Source organism: Entelurus aequoreus, linkage group LG03, assembly GCF_033978785.1.
Source record: "Entelurus aequoreus isolate RoL-2023_Sb linkage group LG03, RoL_Eaeq_v1.1, whole genome shotgun sequence".
NCBI lineage: Eukaryota > Metazoa > Chordata > Actinopteri > Syngnathiformes > Syngnathidae > Entelurus > Entelurus aequoreus.
In genome coordinates, this window is record NC_084733.1 from 8,552,929 (window position 1) to 8,572,928 (window position 20,000).

At 41.2% G+C, this 20,000-nt stretch overlaps 3 protein-coding genes across 8 annotated transcripts in view; all 3 read left to right on the forward strand.

Moving 5' to 3' along the window:
• LOC133646049 (choline/ethanolamine kinase-like) overlaps window positions 1–2,242 on the forward strand; it is a 30,668-nt gene extending 28,426 nt beyond the window's left edge. Inside the window, exons 9-11 of the mRNA XM_062041024.1 lie at window positions 991–1,097; window positions 1,165–1,246; window positions 1,312–2,242. Of these exons, the coding sequence (XP_061897008.1) occupies window positions 991–1,097; window positions 1,165–1,246; window positions 1,312–1,368 (246 nt within the window). The 3' untranslated portion in view covers window positions 1,369–2,242. The remainder of the gene's footprint in view (window positions 1–990; window positions 1,098–1,164; window positions 1,247–1,311) is intronic.
• Window positions 2,243–3,827: 1,585 nt separating this feature from the next.
• On the forward strand, window positions 3,828–15,472 carry LOC133646055 (kelch-like protein 42). Its single transcript, XM_062041031.1, has 8 exons — window positions 3,828–4,055; window positions 4,125–4,316; window positions 7,244–7,428; window positions 9,102–9,441; window positions 11,608–11,753; window positions 13,442–13,596; window positions 14,412–14,572; window positions 14,636–15,472. The coding sequence occupies exons 1-8, from the start codon at window positions 3,828–3,830 to the stop codon at window positions 14,822–14,824; spliced, it is 1,596 nt and encodes a 531-aa protein (XP_061897015.1). The 3' UTR covers window positions 14,825–15,472.
• A 2,006-nt stretch (window positions 15,473–17,478) lies between these two features.
• LOC133646089 (carnitine O-palmitoyltransferase 1, liver isoform-like) overlaps window positions 17,479–20,000 on the forward strand; it is a 29,258-nt gene continuing 26,736 nt past the window's right edge. Inside the window, exon 1 of one of the 6 annotated variants that reach the window (XM_062041085.1) lies at window positions 17,479–17,673. The gene's annotated coding sequence lies outside the window, so the exon portion shown is untranslated. Of the gene's footprint in view, window positions 17,674–17,879; window positions 18,113–20,000 lie in introns of those variants that run through there. The other 5 variants (XM_062041086.1, XM_062041084.1, XM_062041089.1 and 2 more) reach the window with 5 other exon arrangements.

The following is a 20,000-nucleotide window of genomic DNA, read 5'->3' on the forward strand; positions in this document are numbered from 1 at the left end:
AAAGATTTACCGTCTGCTCATCGTGCCTTTACAGTACACTAAGCTCCAGGCACCCACTGAAGCAGGCAAACGTTGGCGGGCCGACACCCTACTGACCGGGGGCTGCCCGGTTTAAGGCGGGCAGTAGTCGTCCACTGGGACACTATGATCCCTCCCACCGTCGAAGCTGACCCGTGGCGCCCCATACTTACGCCAATCAGATGGGACTTATAACCCGTAAACTGCCAGCTTCCGTGTTGTGTCCTCACTCTTGCGAGCGAGGCTGGAGTGACCTCTCCAGTTTTTGTGACCTCCATGGCGCAAGCCTGGGCATAAGGTATGGGGACTCTGGGTTGCCCAGTCGTCAGAATCCCCCTCTTGGCTTGGCTGACGGGATCCAAAGGAATGCGGAGCATGACGTTTGGCACCAGCTTTGCTGCAGGAGTTGCCGGAAGGGTGTTGTCTTGCGAGCACCTATCCGCCTTCGGGGCTCCACTCCGGATTTGTAAGGTTTACTCCTTTACACTTGGCCGTTGAGTCCTATGTGGTCTTCCTCCGCCCTAGCCGTTGGCTGACTGGTGCAGCTCCTCCGCCTAGTGGTGCAGTGTACACACCACCCCCTCACGTGGTTTGGTCTGCCAGCTGAGGCAGTGTACCGGGGTGTGGCGCTTGGAGCCAGCACGTGAGAGATTTAGGGGATGGATGAGAACCGGTGAAGCGTGGCCTCCCTACGAGTAGGGAGCAGCTGCCAATCAACAAGGGTGCTATCTCTACCCACCCCCCTACACCCCTATATATATATATATATATATATATATATATATATATATATATATATATATATATATATATATATAATCAAATGGTCTTTTTTCTAACAGCACCTACTCGTGGCAATTCTAACAAACTCTGAAAGCGTTTGTAAATCGATTGTATTTTGTTAGTTGGAATGAAAGAAGCTATACCCTTTTCATGAAAATACACATTTTGTATTTAATTGTTATTTTGCAGCTGATATTCATCAGAAGTTACTTGGGGGAGCTGAGAAGAGTAGGAGGAAGTGGTGACGACAGCGTGGACCAAAGGCAGATCGAGGACATGATCATTGAAGCAAACAGGTACCAGGTGCTGTCACATCAGCATCTTAGACTTCCACTGACGCATGTTGGCCTCACCTTTGTGCAGGTATGCTCTGGCATCACACTTCCTGTGGGGCCTGTGGTCCATCATCCAAGCAAAGCTCTCCAAGATTGAGTTTGGCTACATGGTAAGCATGGTGGTGTTGTTTTGACAGACAGGTCTTGACAGTCAGTCCCTATCATTATTTACCAGGACTACGCCCAGGTCCGCTTTGACGCCTACTTCAAGCAGAAGAAGCTCTTCTCCTAAACATCTCCTCGCACTCCCTTTTTTCATCCTTGTCCTTCATCAAACTTTCCCATATTTCAATATTAATGACAACGATGTTGGCGTCCAGGTGAAGCAGGGCTGAAAAAGAAAAAGGTACCCCCGATGTTTCTGTGCTTTACTTCTGTGGACCACTTTCTGTCATGAGCGTTTTTTGGGAGTTTCGCATGCTAACTCACTTCCTTTCACGGTTATTCCGTCCAAAATGTGCGGGCAGCTGCACCTTCCAGATGAAGATAAGAACTCGAATTGCACTCAAATCAAAAGCCTTCCACTATTTAGTGGCTAGGCTGTTTTGTATGAAGGACTTTTAGGGCCACACTGGGTAATATTTCATAAACTGCAGGAATAGGAATTCAATTTTTATGAGAATTAAATAGTATTGCCAAAAATGTGTAAATTTAAATTACATAACTATTCAAAAATATATTTGGAATTTTACATAAAAAATTGTGATAACAGTTCCTAATTTTATGACTTAATAAATAAAAAAAAAGTATTTCTGTAATATAATGATCATAATCATACAGCTATGTTAAATGTGATCTTGCTACCTAAATTCATATAGGAAGTGCTTTTTTTTTTTTTTTTTTTAATGGACTGTTTACCTTGTTGAAATAATGACTTTTTTCTTATACAATTTGGAATTTTTTTATTTATTTAAATATATAAATTATTCAAGGTAGTTTTTTTTTTTCAACGAACAGATTTTGATTGGAAACATGCATCTACCAGAAGGTGATATTAAAAATAATAATATATTTCCCAGCATTGATTTAAATTTGAACAAAAACTTGAAGTCAAAATTTGCTTGGTATGAATATTTTCATGCTTGACCGTACACAAAAAACAAAAAACAAACAAAAAAAAATAAAATAATATATATATATATATATATATATATATATATATATATATATATATATATATATATATATATATATATATATATATATATATATATATATATATATAATATTCTGAGCACTCACAGACAAGCAATTGCTAACGATTATTTATTTATTTATATATATATATATATATATATATATATATGTATATATATATAAATAAATAATCGTTAGCAATTGCTTGTCTGTGAGTGCTCAGAATATTATATATATATATATATATATATATATATATATATATATATATATATATATATATATAAATAAATAATCGTTAGCAATTGCTTGTCTGTGAGTGCTCAGAATATTATATATATATATATATATATATATATATATATATATATAATATTCTGAGCACTCACAGACAAGCAATTGCTAACGATTATTTATTTATATATATATATATATATATATATATATAATATTCTGAGCACTCACAGACAAGCAATTGCTATTACGATTATTTATATATATATATATATATATATATATATATATATATATATATATATATATATATATATATATATATATATATATATATATATATATATATATATATACACTGTTTATTGCTGTTCTTCTCAATATGGCAGCGTTATTCTCATAACAGTAGGTCTTGTTTTTCTTGTAATTGAGTATTTAATTCCCGTCTTGTGTGGCCAAAGTCTACTTTGACATTTCTAAACGACACTTTACGTGAGATTAGAGTAACATAACTGCAGAAATGTTGAGCGTGAGTATAGAACGTCATGCTGCTTAGTGAGCCTTGTGTTGATTTATCGATTGAGACTTTTATTAGTAGATTGCACAGTACATTACATATTCCGTACAGTTGACCACTAAATGGTAACACCCGAATAAGTTTTTCAACTTGTTTAAATTCATGGTTAAACTCATGTTGCAATGTAAGTTATCCACTTGACAATGTCATCACATTTTTAACACTATTTTGTTTGTTGAGCTTTCTATGATTTGTCTTCCGTCTTTCTATTTATTTAATTTGTATTTTTTGGGACAACAGAAACCGCACTATCCGCACACAAAGGACATATAAAATGTAATCGTGGCTGTTTTGCTTTCACAATAAAAGGTGTATTGAAAGTCTGATACAGCATATCTGTCACGTAATTGAGTGCTTAATTGTGTTGAATGTTTTTTTAAATATATTTCTTGACCCATTACTTGTGAGGTCAAGTTTCATGCGAGCCCGTCCCACCTCGTAAGTCCAAAAATAGGCCCGGCTCAGCTTCAACCAACTGGAGCTTTCTTTTTTTCCCATAACAAACAAGAAGTCGGCTTCGGTGCACTATTGGACAACATGACGTTTCTTTGAGCCTTCGGTCTCTCTTTGCAGCTGTCAAGATGTCACACAGCTGAAGGGGAAATGAGGACATTTTTTTTTCCATTTGGTCTTTTTTGGCAGTTTCTGAAGGCGTGGGGCGTTAAATGTAGCATCTGCAGCTACGCCCGGGCTACATTTCTAACAATTTCATGGGCTGCCATTGCATTCAAACACCATCTGAAATGAATCTTTTAAGGAAGTGTTTGGGGAAACTGTTGGAGTGGATCAGCACGTGGATGAAATGTGGTCTGATGAGACTTTGCAGGGTTTTCGCAACAGCCGGTGCTTTGCCAAGGAGAGCATCTTGCCAATCCACACCTGAGGAGTGGACAAGCAGCATGGCGCTTCGCACGTATGACGCAGGCGGTCAAAGCATGGTCACAGTCCAGACCAGCACACACACCTTCTATGTGAGTACCGCCAGATCCTGCAAAATGTACCAAGAAAGCGTGTTTGATTCATTGAAATGTCAACGTCAGGTGGACCTCGGAGGGCTTTCTGACTGTAGCCAGTATTTTCGAGCGCTGTCCCAGTCTGGAATGAAGGAGACGGAGGATGGCCTTGTCTGCTTGGACCACGTGTCTTCATCTGCCTTTTATGGTCTCCTGGAGTTTTACTTCCACCACACCTTTAGGACCCCGCCGGAGGAGGAGTTAGGCCCACATATACAGGTAGCATGCAGGTTCATTTCATAGGAAATAATGTACTTTAACTAGCTACTTTAATCACATTGTATAAATGGTAAATAAAAAGAGAATACAATGATTTGCAAATCCTTATAAACTTATATTCAATTGAATAGACTGCAAAGACAAGATATTTCATGTTCACACTGAGAAGCTTCATTTTTTGCAAATAATCATGGACTTAAAATTTAATGGCAGCAACACATTGCAAAAAAGTAGTCAGAGGGGCATTTTTACCACTGTGTTATACATTATATATATATATATATATATATATATATATATATATACATATATATATGTGTGTATATATATGTAATGTGTGTATATATATGTGTGTGTGTATATATGTGTACCGTAATTTCCGGACTATAAGCCGCACCTGACTATAAACCGCACCAGCTAAATTTAGGGGAAAATACAGATTGCTCCATATATAAGCCGCACCCGACTATAAGCCGCAGGGTTTTGATGTATAATTACCGTAGTATATAGGGGTTCCTGCTACCACGGAGGGGATTGTCGGGACAGAGATGACTGTTTGGGAACGCAAAGCGTCCCATTTATTAACAATACATTTTTCAATCATTCAATCAAACTTTCACATCTTTGACATGGCGAACAGCATTCGTGCAGAGTACAAATAATACAACGGTGCAAAGTAATACAAAGTCCTCGCCTGTACGTTCTTCTCTTCGTCGGTGTCGGAGAAGAACAGGCCGTAAATAAGCCGCACCGTTGTATAAGCCGCAGGGACCAGAATGAGGGAGAAAAGTAGCGGCTTATAGTCCGGAAATTACGGTATATATATACATATGTATACGTATATATGTACATATATACATATGTATACGTATATATGTACCGTAATTTCCGGACTATAAGCCGCTACTTTTTCCCCTCGTTCTGGTCCCTGCGGCTTATACAACGGTGCGGCTTATTCACGGCCTGTTCTTCTCCGACACTGACGAAGAGGATTTCGGTGGTTTTAGTACGCAGGAGGAAGACGATGACACAATGATTAAAGACTGACTTTTCATATACCGGTAGGCTGGTTATTTTGATAACGTACAGGCGAGCACTTTGTATTACTTTGCACCGTTGTATTATTTGTACTCTGCACGAATGCTGTTCGCCATGTCAAAGATGTGAAAGTTTGATTGAATGATTGAAAGATTTATTGTTAATAAATGGGACGCTTTGCGTTCCCAAACAGTCATCTCTGTCCCGACAATCCCCTCCGTGGTAGCAGGAACCCCTATATACTACGGTAATTACACATCAAAACCCTGCGGCTTATAGTCGGGTGCGGCTTATATATGGAGCAATCTGTATTTTCCCCTAAATTTAGCTGGTGCGGCTTATAGTCAGGTGCGGCTTATAGTCCGGAAATTACGGTACATATATACGTATGTATACATGTGTATATATATACCATATATATGTATGTGTATATATATATACAGTGGGGCAAAAAAGTATTTAGTCAGCCACCCATTGACAATCAATGGGTGGCTGACTAAATATTTTTTTGCCCCACTGTATATGTATGTGTATATATATATATATACCGTATATGTATATATATATACCATATATATATGTGTATATATATTTATGTATATATATAATATATTGTATATATTATATTATTATTATTGTCTATTGTGAGCGAACTGTGGTGCTGAATTTCCCCCAGGGATCAATAAAGTACTTTCTATTCTATATGTATGTATGTATGTATGTATGTTTGTATGTATATATGTATATATATACGGCGTGGCGAAGTTGGTCGAGTGGCCGTGCCAGCAATCGGAGGGTTGCTGGTTACTGGGGTTCAATCCCCACCTTCTACCATCCTAGTCACGTCCGTTGTGTCCTTGGGCAAGACACTTCACCCTTGCTCCTGATGGCTGCTGGTTAGCGCCTTGCATGACAGCTCCCGCCATCAGTGTGTGAATGTGTGTGTGAATGGATGAATGTGGAAATACTGTCAAAGCGCTTTGAGTACTTTGAAGGTAGAAAAGCGCTATACAAGTATAACCCATTTATCATTTATTTATTTATCATATATATATATATATATGTGTATGTATGTATGTAGATATATAAATGTATGTATGTATGTATATGTATATATATAAATGTATGTATATATATGTATGTATGTATGTAGATATATAAATGTATGTATGTATGTATATGTATATATATAAATGTATGTATATATATATATGTATATATGTATATATATATATGTGTGTGTATATATGTATATATATATATATATGTATATATATATATGTATGTGTATATATGTATATATATATATATATGTGTGTATATATATATATATATATATATATATATATATATATATATATATATATATATATATATATATATATATATATATATATATATATATATATATATATATATATATGTGTGTGTGTATACCAATTTTTTTTTAACCCAATGCGGCCCCCCGGTCAAAAAGTTTTGGGACCCCTGAATTAGAGGGAACATTGGTGATAACGTTGGAAAAGAGAAAAAACAGTTGCAATTTGTAATTTATTCATGTCATAACATTACTCTAATTCATAATATTATGAGATTTAATTTCTGCAAGTAAAAATATCCTTAACGTGGTGAGAATAAATCCATGATAAACCAAAAACAAAATTTTTGCAAATGATACAAATGAATGATATTATTATTACTGAATAATCAACATATTCTTAACACTTAATTGCTTTCAATTGTGGTAACATTTTTTAGAAAAAATTAAAGTAAAGGTGTTGATGGTAATAATTCTGTATATCAAATAGAGTTGCAAAGTGCTTTGTTTGCACTCTACTGACACCTGCAGGACTTAAATGGAACATCAGTGTGGTGCTCTAACCCTGCAGGCCAGCAGCTATCTCCTGGCGGAGACCTTCCTCGCCAAGTGCCTGTCTGTCCTGGCGGACGTCCTCAGGCCAGAGAACTGTCTGTCCTACCTCGGTCTGGCCCAGGAGATTTGCTGCGTGGAGCTGAGGTCCACCGTCTTGGCCTACCTGAGCAGGAACCTGCTGGAGCTGCCTCACGTCATCAGGTGTCACTGTGTCTCACTACTCAGACATGCTCTGTGAATAGGATAGGATAGGTCTTTATTGTCATTGCAACAAGTACAAAGAAACTATGTTTTCAGCACAAACCCGTTCAAGATTAGACAAACAAACCGTCTACAGGGTTACAGAACAGGAACGCTGATGGGTCGCCACGAGGCGCCCCGTAAAAGGTGGGGAAAAAGGTAAAACGCTGGGGAAGAAGATGAGTAAAAAAATACAATCTAGACCAGGGGTCACCAACCTTTTTGAAACCAAGAGCTACTTCTTGGGTACTGATTAATGCGAAGGACTACCAGTTTGTTACACACTTAAATACATTGCCAGAAATAGCTAATTTGCTCAATTTACCTTTAACTCTGTATTATTATTAATAATTAATGATATTTATCTTTGTGGAAAAAATTGTCTTTCTGAAAGTTATAAGAAGCAAAGTAAAAAAATAAATGAATTTATTTAAACAAGTGAAGACCAAGTCTTTAAAATATTTTCTTGGATTTTCAAATTCTATTTGAGTTTTGTCTCTCTTAGAATTAAAAATGTCGAGCAAAGCGAGACCAGCTTGCTAGTAAATAAATAACATTTAAAAAATAGAGGCAGCTCACTGGTAAGTGCTGCTATTTGAGCTATTTTTAGAACAGGCCAGCGGGCGACTCATCTGGTCCTTACGGGCGACCTGGTGCCCGCGGGCACCGCGTTGGTGACCCCTGATCTAGACTGGGCTCCTAAGGGGGCCTAGTCTGGAGTGGGAAAAAATCTCCATGCCATGCACACATAAACATGTTACATTTAATCCCGACAACTCGCAACAGAGGGGGGGTAGTTGGGGCCCTGGAGGTCGACTGCTGCTATGAAGCGCTGCCAGCCGTCCATCACCCCGAAAGAGAATCAAGCGGTGGTGAAGTCGTGGGTTGGGGGAGAGAGGGTGTATATGCCCATTGTCTTGGGTGTTTTGATGTAGTGTCCATTGCCTGCATGCAAGCAAAAGTTCGACTCCAGGTGTCGTTGAGGAGGGAGGGAAGTCAAAAGCCTCCATCATTGAGGTATCCTCGGGGATGTTTTTAGAACAGCCTGCTCCTGTTGTTGCAGCGTCAAGGCCATTCGAGGGAGTCAAATCGTAGATTAGGATTTTTGGTTTTCCGCGAGCAGACATTACAATGGCTTGTCTGTTCTATTCGTCCATGCTGGCCCTCATATCAATTTTTTCCCTTTCAACCAGCTTTTCCATGATGTGATCCATCTTGCGATTCAGTTCAGAAATCGCCCCAGTCTGTGATCCCACAGCCCGGCCCAAACTTTCCATTGCGACGAACAGCCTTTGGGCCCCTTGAGTGGCTGCCATTGTCTTACAAATTTGTCCATACACCAGAGCAATGCCAAGCCCAATCAGCAGGTGCCCTGCGATCACAGTTCCAAATAGATGTCTTCCACGTCCTCGATGGAAAGGACTGAGAGGCACATGATTCTCCATTTATCCCAGGAATCTCTCACATACCCCGCAGCAATGGTTCCATCAGGGCAGCCAGGCTCCCCAGAACCTCTTTTCCTCGTCAAAAAGATTTTGTCAATTGAGTCGAGAGTCCAGCTGATCATTTCCATGTCTGATGTTTACATTTGGAGGACAGCGCAAAGATGATAACGCTGACGTGTGCTTCGTCAGGCGTCTGACCGACCAGGAGAGGGAGGAGCTCATCCTGCTGAGGATGCAAGGGAAGCCACACCTCTGCAGCCTCAGGAAGGAGAACCTGACCACTTGGAGAGACCCGGCCACAGAGCGTGCTCGCCATGTGTTTGCCCAGCACGGTGGAGGATGGCGTCCCATCACGGAGTTCCCCTTCACAGCTGACAAGTGGAGCTTCAGTGCAGTGGTGATGTACAACTACTTGTACATCATAGGAGGCTACAGGACCCTCGCAGGGAGGAGCTGGCACTTCAAGATGGCCTCCTTTAGGTATAACCCTCTGACTCAGGAATGGGCCGCCATTGCTCCGCTCATCAAGGTAAGGCAATCCCACACACGCAAATATGCCCAAACTTTGACTAGATACAAAACATGAGAATGTCATGGAAAAGTGTATTTATTTCCATAATTCCAATTAAAAGTGTTAGAATAATTGTTTCTAAATTATCACAAAATTGTTGTGTTACATTGAGGGTCTGGTGAGAAGACAAAAGCTGTCTTTGAAACCTACCAAGAGTAAGGCTCATAAAACTCCACTGTGTAGGGGGGAAGCAAGATGAAGGTGTTCCTGTGTTCTTTCATGTATGGTAATCAACAGAAAGATATTGTTCTAACTAGGGATGTCGATATTATCGGCCGATAAATGCGTTAAAATGTAATATCGGAAATTATCGGTATCGTTTTTTTTATTATCTGTATGGGTTTTTTTTTTTTTGGTTTTTTTTTTGTTTGTTTTTTTATTAAATCAACATAAAAAACACAAGATACACTTACAATTAGTGCACCAACCCAAAAAACCTCCCTCCCCCCATTTCTTTCTGTTATCAATATTCTGGTTCCTACATTATATATCAATATATATCAATACAGTCTGCAAGGGATACAGTCCGTAAGCACACATGATTGTGCGTGCTGCTGGTCCACTAATAGTACTAACCTTTAACAGTTAATTTGACTCATTTTCATTAATTACTAGTTTCTATGTAACTGTTTTTATATTGTTTTACTTTCTTTTTTATTCAAGAAAATGTTTTTAATTTAGTTATCTTATTTTATTTATTTTTTTCAAAAGTACCTTATCTTCACCATACATGGTTGTCCAAATTAGGCATAATAATGTGTTAATTCCACAACTGCATATATCGGTTGATATCGGTATCGGTAATTAAAGAGTTGGACAATATCGGAATATCGGATATCGGCAAAAAGCCATTATCGGACATCCCTAGTTCTAACCCAAGGACTTCAAAGCGGAGAGAAGACAGGATCTGCCCAATTTCCAGACGACCTCTTTTTGAACTGGTTTACGAACGTCTTTTTGAACTATTTTATGGACCTATTTTACAAACTCTTTTTGAACTGACCTTTTCTCTGAATTGTTTACGACCTTTTCTGTGAACTTTTTGCGACCTTTGTTCTTTGTAAACAGCTGTGGCCATGTGGTCGGGGAGGGTCCAAAATAAAAGGAGGCGTGCAATCATTTTGGCAGAGCGTGCTGAGATACTGTGCAAGGGTACAGTGTACAGACGACTCTCCTCAATATTGAGTCCAAATTGAATTCTGTCTTTGTTTAATTCTTTGCCTCTTGTCTTGTTTAATAGATGTCATCAGTGTTTGAACCTGACAAAAAGGTTCAACTTCCATAGATCACAAATTAAGGGCCCACGACTTAAACAATTTCGAGTATTGAGTTGTTTATTTGTACATCATTTGGGCCTCCAGCTCACAAAACTCGAGAAAACAGGGTTTCAAAAAATGTAAATACTGTGAAGAAATCTTGTTTTCATGAGTTTTGTGAGCTGGACGCCCAAATGATGTACAAATAAACAACTCAATAATTGAAATCGTTTAAATTGTGGGTCCTGAATCTATAATCTATGGAAGTTTAACCTTTTGAATGGAATTATGGAAATAAATACACTTTTCCATGATATTCTCATTTTTTGGAAAGGTTCTGTACACAAGAGACCTTTTCCTCTCAAATTTTGTGGACAAATGTGTCTAAATCTGTGTGCACGTAAGCCATTAAATTACGGACCTTGGATCCCTCAGGCGGTACTGCATCAAAAAGCCACATCAGTGTGTAAAGGATATCACCACATGGGCTCAGGAACACTTCAGAAAACCACTGTCAGTAACTACAGTTGGTCGCTACATCTGTAAGTGCCAGTAAAAATCTACTATGCAAAGCCAAAGCCATTTATCAACAACACCCAGAAACGCTTCGCTGGGCCCGAGCTCATCTAAGATGGACTGATGCAAAGTGAAAAACTGTTCTGTGGTCTGACGAGTCCACATTTCAAATTGTTTTTGGAAACTGGACGTTGTGTCCTTGGGACCAAAGAGGAAAATAACCATCCGGACTGTTCTAGGTGCAAAGTGTAAAAGGCAGCATTTGTGATGTATGGGGGTGTATTAGTAATGTAATGAGTAATGTGTAATGTAATGAGTAATGTGTAATGAGTAAAGTGCATGTTGTCCACAGCGTAGAAGGCACTTCAGTGCAGTGTGCTGCCAGGGCCGTATCTATGCGGTGGGCGGCTGGTACTTGGACTCCCTGCTCAGCCCAGACTCCAACACGGCCCTCCACACAGCTGTGGAATGTTACAACCCGTGGGAGGACACCTGGAGGTTAGTGGCAGACACTCACCTGCATGCTAGTTATCTACCTGGCAAGAAAAAGGCCAGTAGAGAAATAAGGTTATTTTTTTGGCCCCAGACTGCAAATGATAAGTGCAGTCTCTTCCCAAGGTTCTTCTTTTTCCCATCTCGGCCTGTTGGAGTTTTTCCTTGCCTGGGTATGGGTACAGATGTTGTGGTTTGCGAAGGTTGGTTAAGAATCGTTACAAATAGGGATCAAGATTAATCTGAGAATCTATTTTTTTGACACCCTTAATATACAGTAATAGTTGACTATTCTAATAGATCACTAGAAATCAATGCAAAAAGCACATTAAAACTACAATATTACCCTGGATTGTTTTACTGTGTGGTGTGTTCAGGGACACTCATGAAACACGGACACTCAGGCTCTTTAACTTGGATTGGACTTTACGCTACAATTTTCATTTTGCAGCTGAATTAAAACAACATTTTAGTGAGTCACTATCAATCAATCAAAGTTTACTTATATAGCCCTAAATCACAAGTGTCTCAAAGGGCTGCACAAGCCACAATGACATCCTGGGCTCAGATCCCACATCAGGGCAATAAAAAACTTAACCCAATGGGATGAAAATGAGAAACCTTGGAAGGGACCACAGATGTGGATCTAGTTAATAGTGTGAGAGTCCAGTCCATAGTGGATCTAACATAACAGTGTGAGAGTCCAGTCCATAGTGGATCTAGTTAATAGTGTGAGAGTCCAGTCCATAGTGGGTCTAACATAATAGTGAGAGTCCAGTCCATAGCGGATCTAACATAATAGTGAGAGTCCAGTCCATAGTGGATCTAACATAATAGTGAGAGTCTAGTCCATAGTGGATCTAACATAATAGTGAGAGTCTAGTCCATAGTGGATCTAGTTAATAGTGTGAGAGTCCAGTCCGTAGTGGATCTAGTTAATAGTGTGAGAGTCCAGTCCATAGTGGATCTAGTTAATAGTGTGAGAGTCCAGTCCATAGTGGATCTAACATAATAGTGTGAGAGTCCAGCCCATAGTGGATGTAACATAATATTGTGAGAGTCCAGTCCATAGTGGATTTAGCATAATATTGTGAGAGTCCAGTCCATAGTGGATCTAGTTAATAGTGTGAGAGTCCAGTCCATAGTGGATCTAGTTAATAGTGTGAGAGTCCAGTCCATAGTGGATGTAACATAATATTGTGAGAGTCCAGTCCATAGTGGATCTAACATAATAGTGTGAGAGTCCAGCCCATAGTGGATGTAACATAATATTGTGAGAGTCCAGTCCATAGTGGATCTAACATAATAGTGAGAGTGCAGTCCATAGTGGATTTAACATAATATTGTGAGAGTCCAGTCCATAGTGGATCTAACATAATAGTGAGAGTCCAGTCCATAGTGGATCTAACATAATAGTGAGAGTCCAGTCCATAGTGGGGCCAGCAGGAGATCATCTTGAGTGGAGACAAGTCAGCAGTGCAGAGACATCACCAACTGATGCACAGATGAGTGGTCCACCCTGTGTCCCGACTTTGGACAGCTAGCGCTTCATCTGTGGTTACCGAATCTGTGCCCCCCCCCCCCCCTCCTTCGTGGAGAGGAGGGCAGAGCAGAAAAGAGACGGCAGATCAACTGGTCTAAAAGGAAATGGGGCGTATTTTTCATATTCCTTCCTAAATGCCATTTTGCTGTAGGTTTGTGTCATCGTTGCCGCTGACGGACTTCCAGTTCAGCGTGTCGTTGTCCCACGACGTGCCCCTGGCCACCAGCCGGGCACACTGGCTCCTAGTCCTGGGGAGCATCCAGAGGACAGGAGAGAAGGTGCTGCTGCAGTACCACACAGAAGAAGGTAGACCTTCCTCTCCTCTACTCTGGATCAGTCCTGGCATGCATGTCTCTCCTCTACTCTGGATAAGTCCTGGCATGCATGTCTCTCCTCTACTCTGGATAAGTCCTGGCATGCATGTCTCTCCTCTACTCTGGATAAGTCCTGGCATGCATGTCTCTCCTCTACTCTGGATCAGTCCTGGCATGCATGACTCTCCTCTACTCTGGATCAGTCCTGGCATGCATGTCTCTCCTCTACTCTGGATCAGTCCTGGCATGCATGTCTCTCCTCTACTCTGGATCAGTCCTGGCATGCATGTCTCTCCTCTACTCTGGATCAGTCCTGGCATGCATGTCTCTCCTTATACTCTGGATCAGTCCTGACATGCATGTCACTCCTCTACTCTGGATCAGTCCTGGCATGCATGTATCTCCTCTACTCTGGATAAGTCCTGGCATGCATGTATCTCCTCTACTCTGGATCAGTCCTGGCATGCATGTCTCTCCTCTACTCTGGATAAGTCCTGGCATGCATGTCTCTCCTCTACTCTGGATCAGTCCTGGCATGCATGTCTCTCCTCTACTCTGGATCAGTCCTGGCATGCATGTCTCTCCTCTACTCTGGATCAGTCCTGGCATGCATGTCTCTCCTCTACTCTGGATCAGTCCTGGCATGCATGTCTCTCCTCTACTCTGGATCAGTCCTGGCATGCATGTATCTCCTCTACTCTGGATCAGTCCTGGCATGCATGTATCTCCTCTACTCTGGATAAGTCCTGGCATGCATGTCTCTCCTCTACTCTGGATCAGTCCTGGCATGCATGTCTCTCCCTGCAGACTCCTGGTCTGAGCTGCGTCCCCCCCTCACCAGGGCCCACGTCCACCTTCCAGTTCTTTACTTCCTGGGAGCCTCCGCTGACCGGCTGGTGGTGGTCGGCGGCGACAACTCTCATAACGTGATGACCTCGTTCTGCGTGCGCTCCCAGCAGTGGGGGAAGGTAAGGCCAGGCCAGTGGGAGATGGTTGATGTTTCAACCCTCACCACCATCTTTCTTGGCCAGGTGCACAGGCTGCCAAAAGCGGCGTTGGTGGGCCAGGGGACGCTTGTAGGCCAGCAGGTCCTGATGGCCAGTCTAGAACACAACACTGTGGTGGCCATGGATCAACAATCTCTCTCCTTCACTACCTTTCCTCCTCTGCCCACCTCCGTCTGCTATGAAGCTGTCTTCTACCTGCACATCTTTCTTTAATGACTTAGTCTATTGTCAGGATCCTTGATGTGATGCTAATAATAGTCAATATAAGGATAATAGATGCATCAATACTTGTTTTTGTATCCTGGCTGTACTTGATCTAATATTTAGTCTGCCATGACTGAGTGTAGGGGCGTGGTTGCACTGGGTGTGTGCGTGGTGTTAATGATGATAATAGTTCATATTAAGCAGTACAACTAATAAAACAAACATTTGTCATATACAGTATATAATATATATATATATATCAAAGTTTATTTACATAGCCCTTCATCACGAGTGTCTCAAAGGGCTGCACAAGCCACAACCTGGGCTCAGATCCCGCATCAGGGCAAGAAAAAACTCAACCCAATGGGATAACAATGACAAACCTTGGAGGGGACCACAGATGCGGGGACCCCCCCTGGGTCACCAGTGCAATGGACGTGGAGTGGATCTAGTTCATAGTGTGAGAGTCCAGTCCATAGTGGATCTAGTTAATAATGTGGGAGTCCAGTCCATAGTGGATCTAGTTAATCGTGTGAGAGTGCAGTCGATAGTGGATCTAACATAACAGTGTGAGAGTCCAGTCCATAGTGGATCTAGTTAATAGTGTGAGATTACTGTCCATAGTGGATCTAGTTAATAGTGTGAGATTCCAGTCCATAGTGGATCTAGTTAATAGTGTGAGAGTCCAGTCCATAGTGGATCTAGTTAAAAGTGTGAGATTCCAGTCCATAATGGATCTAGTTAATAGTGTGAGAGTCCAGTCCATAGTGGATCTAGTTAATAGTGTGAGAGTCCAGTCCATAGTGGATCTAGTCAATAGTGTGAGAGTCCAGTCCATAGTGGATCTAGTCAATAGTGTGAGAGTCCAGTCCATAGTGGATCTAACATAATAGTGTGAGAGTCCAGTCCATAGTGGATCTAGTTAATAGTGTGAGAGTCCAGTCCATAGTGGATCTAGTTAATAGTGTGAGAGTCCAGTCCATAGTGGATCTAGTTAATAGTGTGAGAGTCCAGTCCTTAGTGGATCTAGTTAATAATAGTGTAAGATTCCAGTCCATAGTGGATCTAGTTAATAGTGTGAGAGTCCAGTCCATAGTGGATTCAGTTAATAGTGTGGGAGTCCAGTCCATAGTGGAACTAGTTAATAGCGTGAGAGTCCAGTCCATAGTGGATCTAGTTAATAATAGTGTAAGATTCCAGTCCATAGTGGATCTAGTTAATAGTGTGAGAGTCCAGTCCATAGTGGATTCAGTTAATAGTGTGGGAGTCCAGTCCATAGTGGATCTAGTTAATAGTGTGAGAGTCCAGTCCATAGTGGATCTAGTTAATAATAGTGTAAGATTCCAGTCCATAGTGGATCTAGTTAATAGTGTGAGAGTCCAGTCCATAGTGGATCTAGTTAATAGTGTGAGAGTCTAGTCCATAGTGGATCTAACATAATAGTGTGAGAGTCCAGTCCATAGTGGATCTAGTTAATAGTGTGAGAGTCCAGTCCATAGTGGATCTAGTTCATAGTGTGAGAGTCCAGTCCATAGTGGATCTAGTTCATAGTGTGAGAGTCCAGTCCATAGTGGATCTAGTTAATAGTGTGAGAGTCTAGTCCATAGTGGATCTAACATAATAGTGTGAGAGTCCAGTCCATAGTGGATCTAGTTAATAGTGTGAGAGTCCAGTCCATAGTGGATCTAGTTCATAGTGTGAGAGTCCAGTCCATAGTGGATCTAGTTCATAGTGTGAGAGTCCAGTCCATAGTGGATCTAGTTAATAGTGTGAGAGTCTAGTCCATAGTGGATCTAACATAATAGTGTGAGAGTCCAGTCCATAGTGGATCTAGTTAATAGTGTGAGAGTCCAGTCCATAGTGGATCTAGTTCATAGTGTGAGAGTCCAGTCCATAGTGGATCTAGTTAATAGTGTGAGAGTCCAGTCCATAGTGGATCTAGTTAATAGTGTGAGAGTCCAGTCCATAGTGGATCTAACATAATAGTGTGAGAGTCCAGTCCATAGTGGGGCCAGCAGGAGATCATCTTGAGTGGAGACAAGTCAACAGTGCAGTGACGTCACCAACTGCTGAACAGCTGTGGTCACCTGATAACCTCTCCAAGCAGGAGAGGGGGGCAGAGCAGAAAAGAGACGGCAGATCAACTGGTCTAAAGGGGGGTCTATTTAAAGGCTGGAGTATACAAATGAGTTTTAAGATGGGACTTAAATGCTTCTACTGAGGTAGCATCTCTAACTGTTACTGCTAGAACATTCCCGAATATTATGAATAGAAAACACTCTAAAGCTCGCAGACTTTTTTTGGGCTCTAGGATTCACTAATAAGTTAAAGTTCCTGGTGCGTCTGCGAGCTTTAGAGTGTTTTCTAGTCGTAATATTCTGGAGTGTTCTAGCAGTAACAGTTAGAGACACACACCTTGTGGTTCGTATTCAGTTTTCCTTTTTTGGTGCAGTTGACGTTGTTTGTTCACTTCATTTCTCCTTCCCCTTAGAGTTCCTGCGTTTCCATTGTGGGCGGAGTTATGAGACGTGCACAGCAGTTCCCAATTTACCAGGGTGCTATTTAAGCCGCACCTTGGCAGCTGGATGGCACTCGGTGATTCCACTCCTCGGCTCTCTAAGCCTGACGACTTCCACGCTTCGTGTTTTTGCTGCTTTGGCCACTCCCGGTGCCATCCAGCTTGGTGTCAACTTTGGAGGTAGCACGTCTTGCAACTCCAACCCAAGCATATTTGCTGGCCATGAGCCCTGAGAGCCAGCTGAACAGGATCTTCGTCTGCGGGTTCCATAGATGACTCGGTGATTCTGTCACAGTTCTGTATAACACAATTGAGAGGAACCCAAGGATGCAGACAGATGGTGAGTAGAACAGTTCCTTTACTAGAGTTGCGTACTCACAAAAGGCAATGGTGCAAAAAGGAGAAAATTAAATGTGCACTGTGGAGAAAACAAAAACTACTATATACAAAAATAAAATAAACTCGGGTTGGAGTTGCAAGACGTGCTACCTCCAAAGTTGAAACCAAGCTGGATGGCACCGGGAGGGGCCAGGACCACAAGCAGCAAAAACACGAAGCGTGGAAGTCGTCAGGCTTGGAGAGCCGAGGAGTGGAATCACAGAGTGCCATCCAGCTGCCAAAGTGCCGCTTAAATAGCACCCGGGTAAATTGGGAGCAGCTGTGCATGTCTCATAACTCCGCCCACAATGGGAACACAGGAACTCTAAGGGGAAGGAGAAATGAAGTGAACAAACAAGGTCAACTGCACCAAAAAAGGAAATCCCAATACAAACCACAAGGTGGCAGCAGATGGTGACACACTCCTATGCTGTGTAAAATATAACTAATAACATAAACATATACAGTATATGTAAGGAACATCAGTAAATACTGCATGGAATAATTACATCCATCAAATAAACATGATTGGTATTAAATAGTTAAAAGGCAATGAAATAGAAATACATTAATTACTTACACTTTTACTATAATTGTCAGTATTTTATTAATTAGAGCAGTGGTCCCCAACCTTTTTGTAACTGCGGACCGGTCAACGCTTGCAAATTTGTCCCAAATTTTTTGTTTTTGTTTTTTTTTTTTCATAAAAAAATACAATCATGTGTGCTTACGGACTGTATCCCTGCAGACTGTATTGATCTATATTTATATATAATGTAGGAACTAGAAATACTACAAAAATAAATAAATAAATAAACTTTTTTTATTCTTTTTATTTCTTGTGCGGCCCAGTACCAATCGAGCCACGGACCGGTACCACTGCATTAGAGGAGGTTCTTGTTAGTAACTGCACGTTGTAAATAAGTACAGTATGTTGTATTTACTTGGCTTTGAAGGAGTCAATCATTTCATACACAGGCAAGTTGCCACACAAAGTGCTTGACACCTGTTTCAAAGACACACACAGCACCGTTGACAATAACAAGACATGACATGGTATATATATATATATACAGGTAAAAGCCAGTAAATTAGAATATTTTGAAAAACTTGATTTATTTCAGTAATTGCATTCAAAAGGTGTAACTTGTACATTATATTTATTCATTGTACACAGACTGATGCATTCAAATGTTTATTTCATTTAATTTTGATGATTTGAAGTGGCAACAAATGAAAATCCAAAATTCCGTGTGTCACAAAATTAGAATATTACTTAAGGCTAATACAAAAAAGGGATTTTTAGAAATGTTGGCCAACTGAAAAGTATGAAAATGAAAAATATGAGCATGTACAATACTCAATACTTGGTTGGAGCTCCTTTTGCCTCAATTACTGCGTTAATGCGGCGTGGCATGGAGTCGATGAGTTTCTGGCACTGCTCAGGTGTTATGAGAGCCCAGGTTGCTCTGATAGTGGCCTTCAACTCTTCTGCGTTTTTGGGTCTGGCATTCTGCATCTTCCTTTTCACAATACCCCACAGATTTTCTATGGGGCTAAGGTCAGGGGAGTTGGCGGGCCAATTTAGAACAGAAATACCATGGTCCGTAAACCAGGCACGGGTAGATTTTGCGCTGTGTGCAGGTGCCAAGTCCTGTTGGAACTTGAAATCTCCATCTCCATAGAGCAGGTCAGCAGCAGGAAGCATGAAGTGCTCTAAAACTTGCTGGTAGACGGCTGCGTTGACCCTGGATCTCAGGAAACAGTGTGGACCGACACCAGCAGATGACATGGCACCCCAAACCATCACTGATGGTGGAAACGAAAGCAAATTTTGCATTTCCTTTGGAAATGGAGGTCCCAGAGTCTGGAGGAAGACAGGAGAGGCACAGGATCCACGTTGCCTGAAGTCTAGTGTAAAGTTTCCACCATCAGTGATGGTTTGGGGTGCCATGTCATCTGCTGGTGTCGGTCCACTCTGTTTCCTGAGATCCAGGGTCAACGCAGCCGTCTACCAGCAAGTTTTAGAGCACTTCATGCTTCCTGCTGCTGACCTGCTCTATGGAGATGGAGATTTCAAGTTCCAACAGGACTTGGCGCCTGCACACAGCGCAAAATCTACCCGTGCCTGGTTTACGGACCATGGTATTTCTGTTCTAAATTGGCCCGCCAACTCCCCTGACCTTAGCCCCATAGAAAATCTGTGGGGTATTGTGAAAAGGAAGATGCAGAATGCCAGACCCAAAAACGCAGAAGAGTTGAAGGCCACTATCAGAGCAACCTGGGCTC

Coding starts and splice junctions, on each gene's coding strand:
- LOC133646055 (XM_062041031.1), top strand. CDS start 3,828: ATGAATCTTTTAAGGAAGTGTTTGGGGAAACTGTTGGAGTGGATCAGC. Junction 11,754..13,441: donor CCGTGGGAGGACACCTGGAG/GTTAGTGGCAGA, acceptor ATTTTGCTGTAG/GTTTGTGTCATCGTTGCCGC. Junction 13,597..14,411: donor GCAGTACCACACAGAAGAAG/GTAGACCTTCCT, acceptor CTCTCCCTGCAG/ACTCCTGGTCTGAGCTGCGT.